Source organism: Pituophis catenifer, unplaced genomic scaffold (assembly GCF_029215685.1).
Source record: "Pituophis catenifer annectens isolate HBS135680 unplaced genomic scaffold, rPitCat1.0.hap2 SCAF_10, whole genome shotgun sequence".
Taxonomy (NCBI): domain Eukaryota; kingdom Metazoa; phylum Chordata; class Lepidosauria; order Squamata; family Colubridae; genus Pituophis; species Pituophis catenifer.
This window is the reverse complement of record NW_027256890.1, coordinates 13,462,604-13,476,134: the sequence shown is the minus strand read 5'-3', so window position 1 is coordinate 13,476,134 and position 13,531 is coordinate 13,462,604. Positions and strand designations below refer to the sequence as shown.

The 13,531-nt window shown below is 46.4% G+C and overlaps 1 protein-coding gene across 2 annotated transcripts; it reads right to left on the bottom strand.

Annotated features, from left to right (window-relative positions):
* Nucleotides 1–1,789: 1,789 nt before the first annotated feature.
* On the bottom strand, nucleotides 1,790–6,864 carry RASL10A (RAS like family 10 member A). Of its 2 annotated transcripts, XM_070950880.1 has the most exons (4): nucleotides 6,657–6,864; nucleotides 6,331–6,347; nucleotides 3,644–3,768; nucleotides 1,790–2,090 (listed from the first exon to the last, which is right to left on the bottom strand). In XM_070950880.1, exons 1-4 carry the CDS (start codon nucleotides 6,862–6,864, stop codon nucleotides 1,820–1,822), a joined length of 621 nt encoding a protein of 206 aa, XP_070806981.1. In that variant the 3' UTR covers nucleotides 1,790–1,819. The 2 variants fall into 2 exon arrangements, with proteins under 2 accessions (XP_070806981.1, XP_070806980.1); XM_070950879.1 differs by lacking the exon at nucleotides 6,331–6,347 and having other exon boundaries at nucleotides 6,649–6,864.
* Nucleotides 6,865–13,531: the final 6,667 nt, after the last annotated feature.

Below are 13,531 nucleotides of genomic sequence, written 5' to 3'. Positions count from 1 at the left end.
AATGCAGTACTGCAGGCTAGCTCACTGCCAGCAGTTCGATCCTGACTGGCTCAAGGTTAACTCAGCCTTCCTTCCTTCCTTCCTTCCTTCCTTCCTTCCTTCCTTCCTTCCTTCCTTCCTTCCTTCCTTCCTCCCTCCCTCCCTCCCTCCTTCCCTCACTTCCTTGTGGTTAGAATGCAGTACTGCAGGCTAGCTCACTGCCAGCAGTTCGATCCTGACCGGCTCAAGGTTAACTCAACCTACCTACCTTCCTTCCTTCCTCCCTCCCTCCCTCCCTGCCTCCCTCCTTCCCTCGTGGTTAGAATGCAGTACTGTAGGCTAGCTCACTGCCAGCAGTTTGATCCTGACTGGCTCAAGGTTAACTCTTCCTTCCTTCCTTCCTTCCTTCCTTCCTTCCTTCCTTCCTTCCTTGCTTCCTTCCTTCCTTCCTTCCTTCCTTCCTTCCTTCCTTCCTCCCTCCCTCCCTCCCTCCCTCCTCCCTTGTGGTTAGAATGCAGTACTGCAGGCTAGCTCACTGCCAGCAGTTTGATCCTGACCGGCTCAAGGTTAACTCGACCTTCCTTCCTTCCTTCCTTCCTTCCTTCCTTCCTTCCTTCCTTCCTTCCTTCCTTCCTTCCTTCCTCCCTCCCTCCCTCCCTCCCTCCCTCCTGCAAATTTCAGAAACAGAAAAGCTTTTGTTGAGCGAAGAGCGAATTCTGCCCACTATAAAAATAACCCCAGTCAAGAAGCTAGGATGAATGTTAGTTTAGTTATTCTTTTAGTCAATACTCTCTTTATTACTCACCCATCCCAACGAGGGTGTGAATTCTTGGGGGGGGGAGTGAGAGAGTTGTGCAAAATTTAATTCATTGCTTCAAGGTGTCCTGGTATTGCAAAATTTGGGAACCCCCTGAATATTGTCATTGTTTCGGAATGGAAAACACTCCTTCTAGGTCATCCTAACCAGACAGTGGCAGGATACCGAATTCTCGTTCCGATTCTTGAACCCCAGACGTGTGCCAGAGTCCAAGATGGCTTAAAAGGCTTTGAGTTCTGATCCTATCCATTGCATGCTTTATTCTTTGAACCCCAAAAAGGGGGGGGGGTTTCTTTCCACATGTGTCATTATAAAAGCCATCCCTGTCAACAGGGAAAGCTGAGAACTATCATAGTTCATAGAATTTGCACGACCATCGTAATGTCTACGATTCTCTTCCAATGTTTGACTTTGCAAGGTCAGAGGGTCTCCAATTTTGGCCGCTTTAAGACCGGTGGACTTCAACTCCCAGCATGCTGGCTGGGGAATTCTGGGAGTTGAAGTCCACCAGTCTTCAAAGCGGCCAAATTTGGACACCGCTTGTTTTAGACCAGGGGTGTCAAACACAAGGTGCGTGGGTCGAATGCGGCCAACGGGCCATCCTGGAAAATGTAAGGGGCCAGCCCGCATTGCTTTGGCCAGGTCTACCCAATGTGAAGAGGAAAAATGCCAGCAGGTTGGGGAGTGGCCTGAAGCTGGCCACGCCCACCCTGTTGGCAACACCCACCCCGTTGGTCACGCCCCCCCCCGAAAGTCAACCACAGCAGTAGTGGATTTCAATTTAGTTTGCTACTGGTTCGCTCATGCGTGATACTTTTCCGCATGCACACAAGCATCCGGGTGGGTGGACGGAGCCTCCCGCTGCTACCAGTTTGCCAGATCCAGGGCGAACTGGTAGCAACTACCACTGAACCACAGCCCCAATGCGGCCCTCAATGAAATTGAGTTTGACACCCCTGTTTTCGATGAACATTCAGGACCTCACCTGTCCTCCTCCAACCCATTCCATCCTCCACTCCCAGCTCACATGAGGCTGCACCTGTTTGTGTTCAGCGCCCCCTGGAGGCGCACAGCGGAGTGATTGCTCCTACAACCATGGGCCACGGCGCTGCACAGCAGCTCTTTGAAAAGGAGGAAAATGTGCCAGTTGTATTTGGCCGAGCACTCCATGTAGCCGCACTTCCAGGTCTTCTTCACGAGGAGGGAGAGCGTCCGACGGGGCGTGAAACGCTGCCGTTGCAGGTCCCGCTTGTTCCCCACGACAATGACGGGGGCTTCGCTGATGTTGCTTGTCCTGGAAGAGAAGATACGCAAAGGAGGTTCAGGTTTGGGAGGGGGCCCAACAGTCCGGCAATGCTTCGGTGTGTGAAAGTAGCCACTTCTTTGCAAGTCCATTTTTGCAGCCACAACATTGTGGGTCAGTCTTTCCTGCCCAAGAGCCTGCTGGTAGTCTGCTGTGGGTTCGCAGGGGTTCGGGAGAACCTCTAGCTAAGATTCTGTGCAGTTCAAAGAACCCCCAAATCCCACTTCCGGCTGGCCCCGCCCTGCCCCGCTGTGAACCGGTAGCAAAGGTAAGTAGAACCCACTCCTGGTGGGAATGGAGATTTTGCAGTATCCTTCCCCTGCCACGCCCACCAAGCCAAGCCCACAGTAAAAAAAAATTGAATTTCACCACTGCACTTATGTCTTATTACATAATTTAGGCTAGGAAAGAGAGAGAGAGAGAGAGAGAGATAGGCCCGAAGTTATGAGTGTGAATCTATCTAAAACTGGTGTGGACCAGATTCTGGATCTTATTACCTTCCCCACTGGACCAATCTGGTTCTGGTTTGAGTTGATACCTGTTGGTACCTCCATGTAAACCAAAATTACCAGGCTTGTGCAGATCCATTGGGTTTTTATGGGCTAGCCAATGGTACTTTTATCCTGCCCCTTAAAAGTCCCTGGACAGTTAGTCTTCAACTTACAACTGGTTGCTTACCATGTTTCCCCGAAAATAAGACCAGGTCTTATATTAATTTTGGCTCCAAAAAACGCATTAGGGCTTATTTTCTGGTTAGGTTTTATTGGGTGGGAAATACGATACTAAATGCTGTGCCATCTGGCTGACAATCTTAACTGGGGCTTATTTTTGGAGTAGGGTTTATATTACGAGCATCCTGAAAAATCATGCTAGGGCTTATTTTCCGATTAGGTCTAATTTTGGGAGAAATACAGTACTTAACGCCTCCGTCTGGTTGACGATCTTAACTGGGCTTATTTTTGGGATAAGGCTTATATTACAAGCATCCTGAAAAATCATGCTAGGGCTTATTTTCCGGTTGGGTCTTATTTTCAGGGAAGCAGGTTAGCAACCATTCCAAAAGATGACATCTTGGGGTGACTTATTCCAAGTTCCGACAGTTGGAGACCCCCCCCCAACCATCCCCCATAGTCCCATGACCGAACCTCAGGCACCGATCAACACAACCACAATGACAGCTGTTTGAACAATCCCACAGTCATGCAAACACACGACGTTTTTTTTGCCCCTCAAAAATGGGCACTTCCCATTTTTGGCAAAGTTGCAGCCAAAAGTCGTTAAGCGATCCCTCAATTCGCTTAATGACTGGGCTCACTTCACGGCCATGGCAGCTGCTTAAGGATCCCCACTTTCACTTAACAACGGCTGCAAAAAAGAAAAAAAAGACCGTAAAATTGAGGTCATTTCCACGTGACCGTCTCATTTTTACGATCGTCGTGACTTAACAACCAGGATGGGCAGGTTCCATTACGGTCAGAAGTAGAGGACTAACCAAGGATTGCCGTATCTTAGGGAGGTCTCTCCTTCATCCCCCCCGGCCTTACCTGTTGTCCTGGATCTGTTGACGGAGCATTTTCACGTATTCAAAGCTCTCTGGACTGCAGATGTCGTATACCAGAATGTAGGCATCTGTGTTTCGTAGGCCCCAACACTTCAGATCCGACCACTCCTGAAGGACCAAAAGAAGATGTGGGACAGTGAAGTGTGTCATTGCGGCCAAGGAAAAATAAGCCACAGGTTGACTTAGTTATTGCCAGGACCCTGACAGAAAGGACAGAGAGACATGGCTGAGACTTTTAAAAATATTTAAGTTCAGTGTTGAATAGGAGAGGATAGGATAGGATAGGACAGGACAGGACAGGACAGGACAGGACCAGGATAGAATAGAATAGAATAGAATAGAATAGAATAGAATAGAATAGAATAGAATAGAATAGAATAGAATAGAATAGAAGGAGAAGGGACAAAGGAAGGAGAAGAGAAGAGAATAGGAAGAGAAGAGAAGGAGGAAGAGGGAAGGAGAAGAGAATTAGAAGAGAACGGGAAGGAGAATAGAGTAGAGTAGAGTAGAGTAGAGTAGAGTAGAGTAGAGTAGAATAGAATAGAATAGAATAGAATAGAATAGAATAGAATAATAGCATTGGAAGGGACCTTGGAGTTCATCTAGTCCAACCCTGTTTAGGCAGGAAACCCTATACCCGTGATGGCAAACCTATGGCACGGTTGCCACAGGTGGCACAAAGAGCTATATCAGTGGTCACACAAGCATTACCGTAGCTCAGCTCCAGTGTGCATGAGTGTGTGTCCAATATTTTTTTAGCTTTTGGGCACATCCACCACATATGACAGCAGGAGCCCAATGGTTGATTACACTTCCAACATTTAGCAGATCTATCTTTATACATTCTAGCCAATCTTGCCGGTGCGAAATGCCATCTTATAAAACATTTTAATACAGATTTTCTTTATATGAAGTTGACATAGCTTTTACTATTTAAGGAATTTTAAAAAAATAACTCCAGTGGGAAGACCAGCTGCTTCAAGAAAACAGCATGAAGGCTTAGAGAAAAGGGCCTAAAATGGAGCCAGGTTAAAAATGCACATTATTATTATTATTTAAATTGAGAACCAGCAGGTGTGAAGAAGGTGACAGCCGTATTTAACAGACACGCTGATGCTACTATTTTGCTCCCTCCGGCTGCAGAAGCGGAGAGAGCCAAGGTGATATTCAGAGCTGAGAATCACACTGGCTGCCAATGAGTCATTTTCAACCTTGCTCGCAAACATTTTTTTTTTTGTGGAATTCAAGGTTGGAAGGGATCTCGGAGATCTTCTAGTCCAACCCCCTGCCAAGCAAGATGGATGTTGTGGGGGGGGCTCCCGACTCCCAGGACCTCCCCCATCCGATGCCAACCAAGAATTGGAGATGATGGTCATTGCTTTGCAAATAGACGTCCATCAGCCAAATTCCTAAACCCGCTGGATTTAAATTCTTTTTAAAGGGTTTTTTTAAAAAAATTTGGTTCTTTTATTACAGAGATATGGCACCGGGGCAGATGCCAGGTTTATCTCTAGGAAGACAGTTCAGGGACATCAATTAGAGCAGGAGGCTGTCATTCAGGCTTGTTGGGTTCTTCTTAGAATTACAAGAGTTGGAAGGGACCTTGGAGGTCTTCTAGTCCTCAAGGAAGAGACCCTCTGTCATTCCAGACCATCTTTTCTTAAAAACCCTCTACCATTTGAGACAAATGGCTTCCCAGTCTCTTCTTAAAAACTTCCAGTGTTGGAGCATTCACAACTTCTGGAGGCAAGGAGTTCCACTGGTTAATTGTTCTCACTGTCAGGGAATTTCTCCTTAGTTCTAAGTTGCTTCTCTCCTTGATTAGTTTCCATCTGTTGCTTCTTGTCCTGCCTTCAGGTGCTTTGGAGAATAGGCTGACCCCCTCCTCTCTGTGGCAGCCCCTCAAATATTGGAGGACAGCTATCATGTCTCCCTTAGTCCTTCTTTTCATTAAACTAGACATTCCCAGTTCCAGCAACCGTTCTTCATATGTTTTAGTCTCCAGTCCTTTAATCATCCTAGTTCAATCATCCCAGGTATGATGACTTTATACCTATTTGCGGTACCATCAATGTCTACACTTGGTCTAAAATCTTCATTGTAATATTGATTTAGAACTATTTTATGTCTAAAGCTTTTTTTTTTTTTGGCTTTTGGCTGTTTTTTCTCTTCCACCCTCTTTTTTTAACACCTCCCGAGAAGTGCTGGAGGTTAAAGAATTCAAAGCATGAATATACTATTTGGCTGGAGCTAAGAAAACTAGTATCCATCTGTAGATTTTTGGATTTCAAAAAAAATAAAAAAAACCCGCCAGGGACTAAAAGTAATGAAGTGGAGGCCAATGCAAGTGGAGGAGGAAGAAAAAAGAAAAAGAGAAAAAGAAAGAAAGAGAAAGAGAAAGAAGGAAGGAAAGGAAAGGAAGGGAGGGAGGGAGGGAATGAAAGAGAGAAAGAGAGAGAGAGAGAGAAAGAAGGAGAAAGAAGGAAGGAAGAAAAAAGAGAAAGAGAAAGAGAAAGAGGAAGAGGAAGAGGAAGGAAAGAAAGAAAGAAAGAAGGAAGGAAGGAAGGAAGGAAGGAAGGAAGGAAGGAAGGAAGGAAGGAAGGAAGGAAGGAAGGAAAAGAAAATGAGATATTAATAAGTCTATTAAGTCCAGAAGGACCTATATCCCACTTTTTCCCCCCCAGGAGCTCAAATCATCTTCCAGGGGATTTCCTCTTAAATGTGCACAACAATCCTGCAATGTAGATTGTGCTGAGAGACAATACTAACTTCCTCCAAGGTAGCCAAGAAACTCCCAGGGCTAAAGGTGAACTCAAATCTTGAGTCGCCTTAGTCCTGGTCCAGTTCCTGAAGCACCAGACTGCACGGCATCTCCTGAAGCATCATGAAATATGCTCACCTTTGATCCCTTTACACACACATGCGCGCGTGTGGAAATGCCAGGTGGGAAGGGAGGGAGGGAGGGAGGGGGGGGGAAGAGGAGCTCACCTGAGAACTGTTGGCAGGGAAAGCCGCCACGTAGGGGACGTCCATGATTTTCAGGTCGTAGGAGTTCCCGTTGAGCATGACTGACGGCCGGTAGATGTAGCGGTCCTCCGTGGGGCTGTACTTCTCCGTGAAGTCGTGGTACAAGAATTGGCGGACGATGGCGGTCTTGCCTACTTTGGGGGCCCCTAGTACGGCGACCGTCAGCGTCTCCACCATGGTCTGCCTTCAGGACCCTGGAGAGCTCCACAACCGCTGCTGCAGTTGCTCCTCCGAAGGGCTTCCTCCGAGCCATCAACCCTCCCTTGCCTGTCCTCGCCTCCCGCAGTTCACACGATAAAGCTTCACCGGTCTCTTGAGTTAACCCACGTTCCGGGTTCGCACAGTACAGGGAACCATAAACAGACCATTTAGGCTGGGTTGATGGCACCGGATGCTGAGTCTCCACGAAGAAAAGCAAAAGAAAAAACCCCAAGGCTACGAACGAGCCGAGTTGAACATGGTAGGTACCTCAAGGCGGGTGCCAGGTTTGTAAGGGAGTCCTGAAGCACCTTGTGTGGACCCAGCTGGAGGCTCACCCCCCCCCTTTCTCCTCCCTCCAGGACCACAGAGTTCTCACATAATCCGACTGCTCCTTCTCCGTCTCCAAGCCAAGTCAACCCAACTTCGCAATTCTCTCCCAGTAGCTTCTCCGCTGCGCCTTCCCTGCCGCCGGCAGCGTCCTTTGCCTGCCCTAAGCCAAGAGCTCAGGCTTCATCCGAGTCCAGGATGGATTCCGATGGTGTGGCATGAATGGGAAGGGAGAAAAGGAGTTCAGGCAAGACGCGGGGATGGCGATGAACAGGGAACCAGGGAAGCCAACGGAACCAAAATCCTCCGAAGTGCAGCTGGGTTGGGGAGGGGGAGGGGCGAGCTCCCTTCCTCGGTGCCTGAAGACTGTAGTGTGGTTTTGGGAGAGGCGGGAAGGGAAGGAAGTTGCCGAAGCGTGAGAAGGGGTGGGGGGAAGGAGGAGAGAAAGAAAGAGAGAGAGAGAGAGAGTGGGGGAAGAGAGAGGGACGGTGGGAGGAAGAGGGGGGAGATAGAAGGAAGAGAGAAAGAAAGAGTGAGAGAGAGGGGGGGAGAGGGAGAGAGAGAAGGGAGAGAGAAAGAGAGTGAGAGAGGGGGGTGGGAGAAGGAGGGTAGGAGGGAGAGAGAGAGGGAAAGAGAAAGAAGGGAGAAAGAAAGAAAGAGAGAGTGAGAGAGAGAGAGAGGAGGAGAGACAGACGGAGGGGGAGGGAGAGGGGGAGAGAAAAGGGAGAGAGAAAGAGAGTGAGTGAGTGAGTGAGAGAGGGGGGTGGGAGAAGGAGGGTAGGAGGGAGAGAGAGAGGGAGAGAGAAAGAAGGGAGAAAAAGAAAGAGAGTGGGAGAGAGATGGGGGAGAGACAGACAGAGGGGGAAGGGAGAGGGGGAGAGAGAAGGGAGAGAGAAAGAGAGTGAGTGAGTGAGAGACGGGAGAGAGAGAGTGAGGTTGGGAGGGAGAGAGAGAAGGGAGAGAGAAAGAGAGGGAGAGAGAGGGGGAGAGAGAAGGAAGAGAGAAAGGAAGAGAGAGGGGGGAGAGAGGAAGAAAGACAGTGAGTGAGTGAGTGAGAGGGGGGAGGGAGGGAGAAGGAGTGTGGGAGGGGGAGAGAGAGAGAGAAAGAAGGGAGAGAGAAAGAGAGAGTGAAAGAGAGGGGAGGAGAGTGAGGTTGGGAGGGAGAGAGTGGGGAGAGAGAAGGAGAGGGAGAGAGAGAGATGGGGAGGGGGGCTGCCAAGCCCCGCGAGCGAGCGAGCGGAGGACGGGACCCTTCCTCGCCGCCGTCCCCAGCTTTCTCCCGGGCGCAGAGAAAAAAAAAGCCTTGGCTTCAAGGCCGCTTCAAAGCCAAGGAGTTGCCCGCTCCTCTCTCACTCCCAAGCGCCCCACCGGGCAGCGCGATCCAAAGGTCCCGCCGGGTTGGCGGCGCTATCCAGAGCCAAGAAAACTGAGCGCAGCGTCCGAATCGGGAGGCTCCATTTCAGGACCCTGGACAGGGACACTGCGGCGCCAATGCCTTGTCCGGGCTGGCTGTTTTTCCCCCCGCTGCGGCAAATAAACCCGGGATCGCCACCCGCGGGACAAGAGAACGTGAGAAAGGCGACGCGGTCAGCAGGGCAAGGAACCTCGGCTCTGCCTAGCAGCAGGCAAGGAATCGCCCGGGAGGCAGCGCCGAGCCGCTCAGCCCTTCCCACCCCCCCGCAAGATAACGGAGAGCATCTTCCCCGCCTTTCCGGAGATGCGGAGAAATATGACTTCATCCTTTTTTTTTTTTTAAATTTGATTTATATGCCGCCCTTCTCCGGAGACTCAGGGCGGCTTACAATGCGCTAAGCAATATTTATTTATTTATTTATTTATTTATTATATTTCTATACCGTCTTTCTCCCGTAGGACTCAAGGCGGTGTACAGTCAAGCCTTCATCCTTTTGTATATTTATACAAAGTCAGCTTATTGCCCCCACAAACCGGGTCCTCAATTTACCTACCTTAGAAAGGATGGAAGGCTGAGTCAACCTTGAGCCTTGGAGAGATTCGAACCTGCAGCAATTGCAGGCAGCTGGTCTTAATAACCAGCTTAATAACAGGGTGTCACGGCAAGGGGGGCAGTTTTCATTCTCCTTCTGCCAGGCAAGGCTGGACACCCTGCCTCCCCCCTCCCCCCCTCCCTCCTCCCCTGCCCGCCCTCGGAGAATGTCCATCAAAGATGTGGAGACTCTAGAAAGAGTGCAGAGAAGAGCAAGGAAGAGGATTAGGGGACTGGAGGCTAAAACGTATGAAGAACGGTTGCAGGAACTGGGTATGTCTAGTTTGATGAAAAGAAGGACTAGGGAAGACATGATAGCAGTCTTCCAATATCTCAGGGGCTGCCCCAAAGAAGAGGGAGTCAAGCTATTCTCCAAAGCACCTGTGGGTAGGACAAGAAGCAACGAGTGGAAACTAATCAAGAAACCTAGAACTAAGTAGGAATTTCCTGACAGTTAGAACAATTAACCAGTGGAACAACTTGCCACCAGAAGTTGTGAATGCTCCAACACTGGAAGTTTTTAAGAAGAGATTGGATAAACCATTTGTCTGGAATGGGATAGGGTTTCCTGCCAAAGCAGGGGGTTGGACTAGAAGACCTCCAAGGTCCCTTCCATCTCTGTTTCTATTCTATTCTATTCTATTCTATTCTATTCTATTCTATTCTATTCTATTCTATTCTATTCTTCCTCCTTTCTTTCTTCCTTCTGTTCTCTTCTCTTCTAAATTCTTATTCTATTCTATTCTATTATTCTATTGTATTCTATTCTTCCTTTCTTCCTCCTTTCTTCATTCTATTCTATTCTATTCTATTCTATTCTATTCTATTCTAAATTCTTATTCTATTATTCTATTCTATTCTTCCTTTCTTCCTCCTTTCTTTCTTCCTTCTGTTGTTTTATTCTATTCTAAATTCTTATTCTATTCTATTATTCTATTGTATTCTATTCTTCCTCCTTCTATTCTATTCTATTCTATTCTATTCTATTCTATTCTATTCTATTCTATTCCATTTTCTATTCTATTCTATTCTATTCTATTCTATTCTATTCTATTCTATTCTATTCTATTCCATTCCATTCCATTTTCTATTCTATTCTATTCTATTCTATTCTATTCTATTCTATTCTATTCCATTCCATTATTCTATTCTATTCTATTCTATTCTATTCTATTCTATTCTATTCTATTCTATTCCATTCCATTATTCTATTCTATTCCATTCCATTCCATTCCATTCCATTCCATTCCATTCCATTCCATTCCATTCCATTCCATTCCATTCCAAAGGGAGAGTCAGCTGAGTTTGTCATCTGCTGAGCGGGTAGGACAAGTTCTTGTGTGAAGCCCGAATCCATCAATTACGAAAGAAGATAGAACAAAGCTAAGAAATCGACGAGCACACGGGTGGCGAAAGTGGGGCTTCCCACCCCCACCCATCTGTAATCTTCGGGAATTAGTCAAACTTTCTTGAAGAGTTTTGGTGCTTTTGACTTGCGGGCTGATACTGTCGCATTCCCCTCCTTTCAGACGAAGAGTGTAGCGGTTTTGTCCCCTAAAATTTAACCCATCCAAAGTGATTCTTTTTTTTTTTAATTTTTTTAAATTAATTTTCTGTTAATCACATTCCTTCCTGCTTCATAAACATCATGTTGTCTGAGTATTTAATTTGCTCAACAATGCAAATTACTCTCCCCACCCCTTTTTTCCAACGAGGATTATCTTCGCACCCTATTGCAAAGATGAAGGAACACCTCGAGCTGAAGAGATAATTAAGACAATATTAGACTGTCGCAGAAACGGACAGACTTGCGTTGAAAATCAAACCGAAAGAAGACACAGAATATCATCAAACTTGGAATTCATTTTACCAAGGTGATTCTTGTGAGGCGGAAATCGAGAAATAGAAGTTTGCTGAAGGAGATTGGAGGCCACCGGGTAGATTTTCACGGACACAAATAAGTATTGAAGAAGGACAGAAACGACGAGAACATGACTGAAACTGTTAAAAATATGAAGTTCTATCTACTATGTGATTTCATAGAATGGAGTTTTCTTGATTCCTGGGCCAACGCTAAAAGAGCCTTGGTAGTACAGGGGTTTAAGGCACCCTGTTATTAAGCTAGTTATTAAGACCAGCTGCCTGCAATTACTGCAGGGTTCGAATCTCGCCAAGGCTCAAGGTTGACTCAGCCTTCCATCCTTTCTAAGGTAGGTAAATTGAGGACCCAGTTTGTGGGGGCAATAAGCTGACTTTGTATAAATATACAAAAGGATGAAGGCTATTGCTTAGTGAATTGTAAGCCGCCCTGAATCTCCGGAGAAGGGCGGCATATAAATCAAATTAAATTAAAAAAAATAAAAATAAATAAATAAATAAATAAAAACGCTACCATCTCTTTTTGCTTTGAGATGTGTAATATTAGCTGCTTGGGGATATTATTTTTTGTTTGCCAAAACCTTTACAGCGGCCTTGGAAAGGAACGTTGAAAATCATGACGCATATGAAAGAAAACTTTAATCCAAGGTATGAAAGAAGTTAATTGCAAAGTGAAGGTCAATAGGAGTGGAACGGACTGCCATTGTCTTACATAAAGCTATGGCAGACATGCGGAATATATAACCTGCTTCAAAAATGTAGTGAGAGGAGAAACAAACATGATCAAACAGTATCAAAAAAATCCCGTGGTCTGGTGAGAATCTTGTTCCCTTGTACGGACGCTTCTTTTATTGGGGCATCCATCTTTTTGTTCTTTTTTTAAAAATTTGATTTATATGCCACCCTTCTCCGGAGACTCAGGGCGGCTTACAATGCGCTAAGCAACATTTATTTATTTATTATATTTCTATACCGCCTTTCTCCCGTAGGACTCAAGGCGGTGTACAGTCAAGCCTTCATCCTTTTGTATATTTATACAAAGTCAGCTTATTGCCCCCACAAACCGGGTCCTCAATTTACCTACCTTAGAAAGGATGGAAGGCTGAGTCGACCTTGAGCCTTGGCGAGATTCGAACCTGCAGTAACTGCAGGCAGCTGGTCTTAATAACCAGCTTAATAACAGGGTGCCTTAGACCACTGTACTACCAAGGCTCTTTTATTCTAACGTTCTAAATTTTTTTTTTTTCTTTCTTTCCGGAAAGCCGAGTGCTCAAGAGTCATTTGGCAATTTGGGTGCTTTTTTTAAAAAAAAACACGATACGAATAAATAAGTGAAGACAAAGCACTCCCTGATGGATGCTAGAACCGGCCCTGCGAAGCTAGCGAGGAAAAAGCAACGTGCATTTTGCTCTTTTTTTAAGAGAGAGACCCCTGGGAAACATTCAGGTTCCCAGCTGGGAGATTTGGATGACCTCTGGATGACTCAAGAAAATTGCCCGGAAGTGGTGGTTCACGCATCACGGACTTTTCTTCAGCCTGCATGTTGTGTTTCGACAGCAGCCGCTGGAGACTAAAACGTATGAAGAACGGTTGCAGGAATTGGGTATGGATGCCAGTCTAGAGAAAAGACGTACTAGAGGGGATATGATAGCAGTTTTCCAGTATTTGAGGGGCTGCCCCAAAGAAGAGGGAGTCAAGCTCTTCTCCAAAGCACCTGAAGGCAGGACAAGAAGCAACAGATGGAAACCACTCAAGGAGAGAAGCAACCTGGAATTGAGGAGAAACTTCCTAACAGAGAGGACAATTAACCAGTGGAACTGCTTGCCACCAGAAATTGTGGATGCTCCATCACTGGAGGTTTTTAAGAAGAGATTGGATAGCCATTTGTCTGGAATTATATAGGGTCTCCTGCTTAAGCAGGGGGTTGGACTAGAAGACCTCCAAGGTCCCTTCCGGCTCTGGTCTGAATTGAAAATTGATTGCCAGAAACCTTTTGAGATAGCAGCTTCTGAAAAGCATTTGATTGTCCCGAGCTGAGAACAGCAGAAAAGCTGCGATGCTCCCAGGCAGTTTCTTTCCTTTTTTTTTTTTTTTTTTTGGCACAAAAGCTCATCAAGAGGAAGAAAATGTTGACTGCGGCAAAAAACCAAATCAGAAAAAAAAGAAAAAAAGAAAAAAATGTTCTTCCTTGCCAAAGGAATAGATCTCATTACTCTTCGCGCAGTACCGGATCAAAATAAGCATGGGATTTTTAGCTACGCTGCAACAATACCGTTTATCCATTAGATCAAGAGGTCTTCGAACTTGGCAGCTTTAAGACTTGTGGACTTCCAACTCCCAGAATTATATCTCAGAATCTATTTTGGCTTCAACGGCTTGATCTGGAAGTGGGCTGGCGATATAAACCGAGAGACGGGCGGACTATTTTGGGTA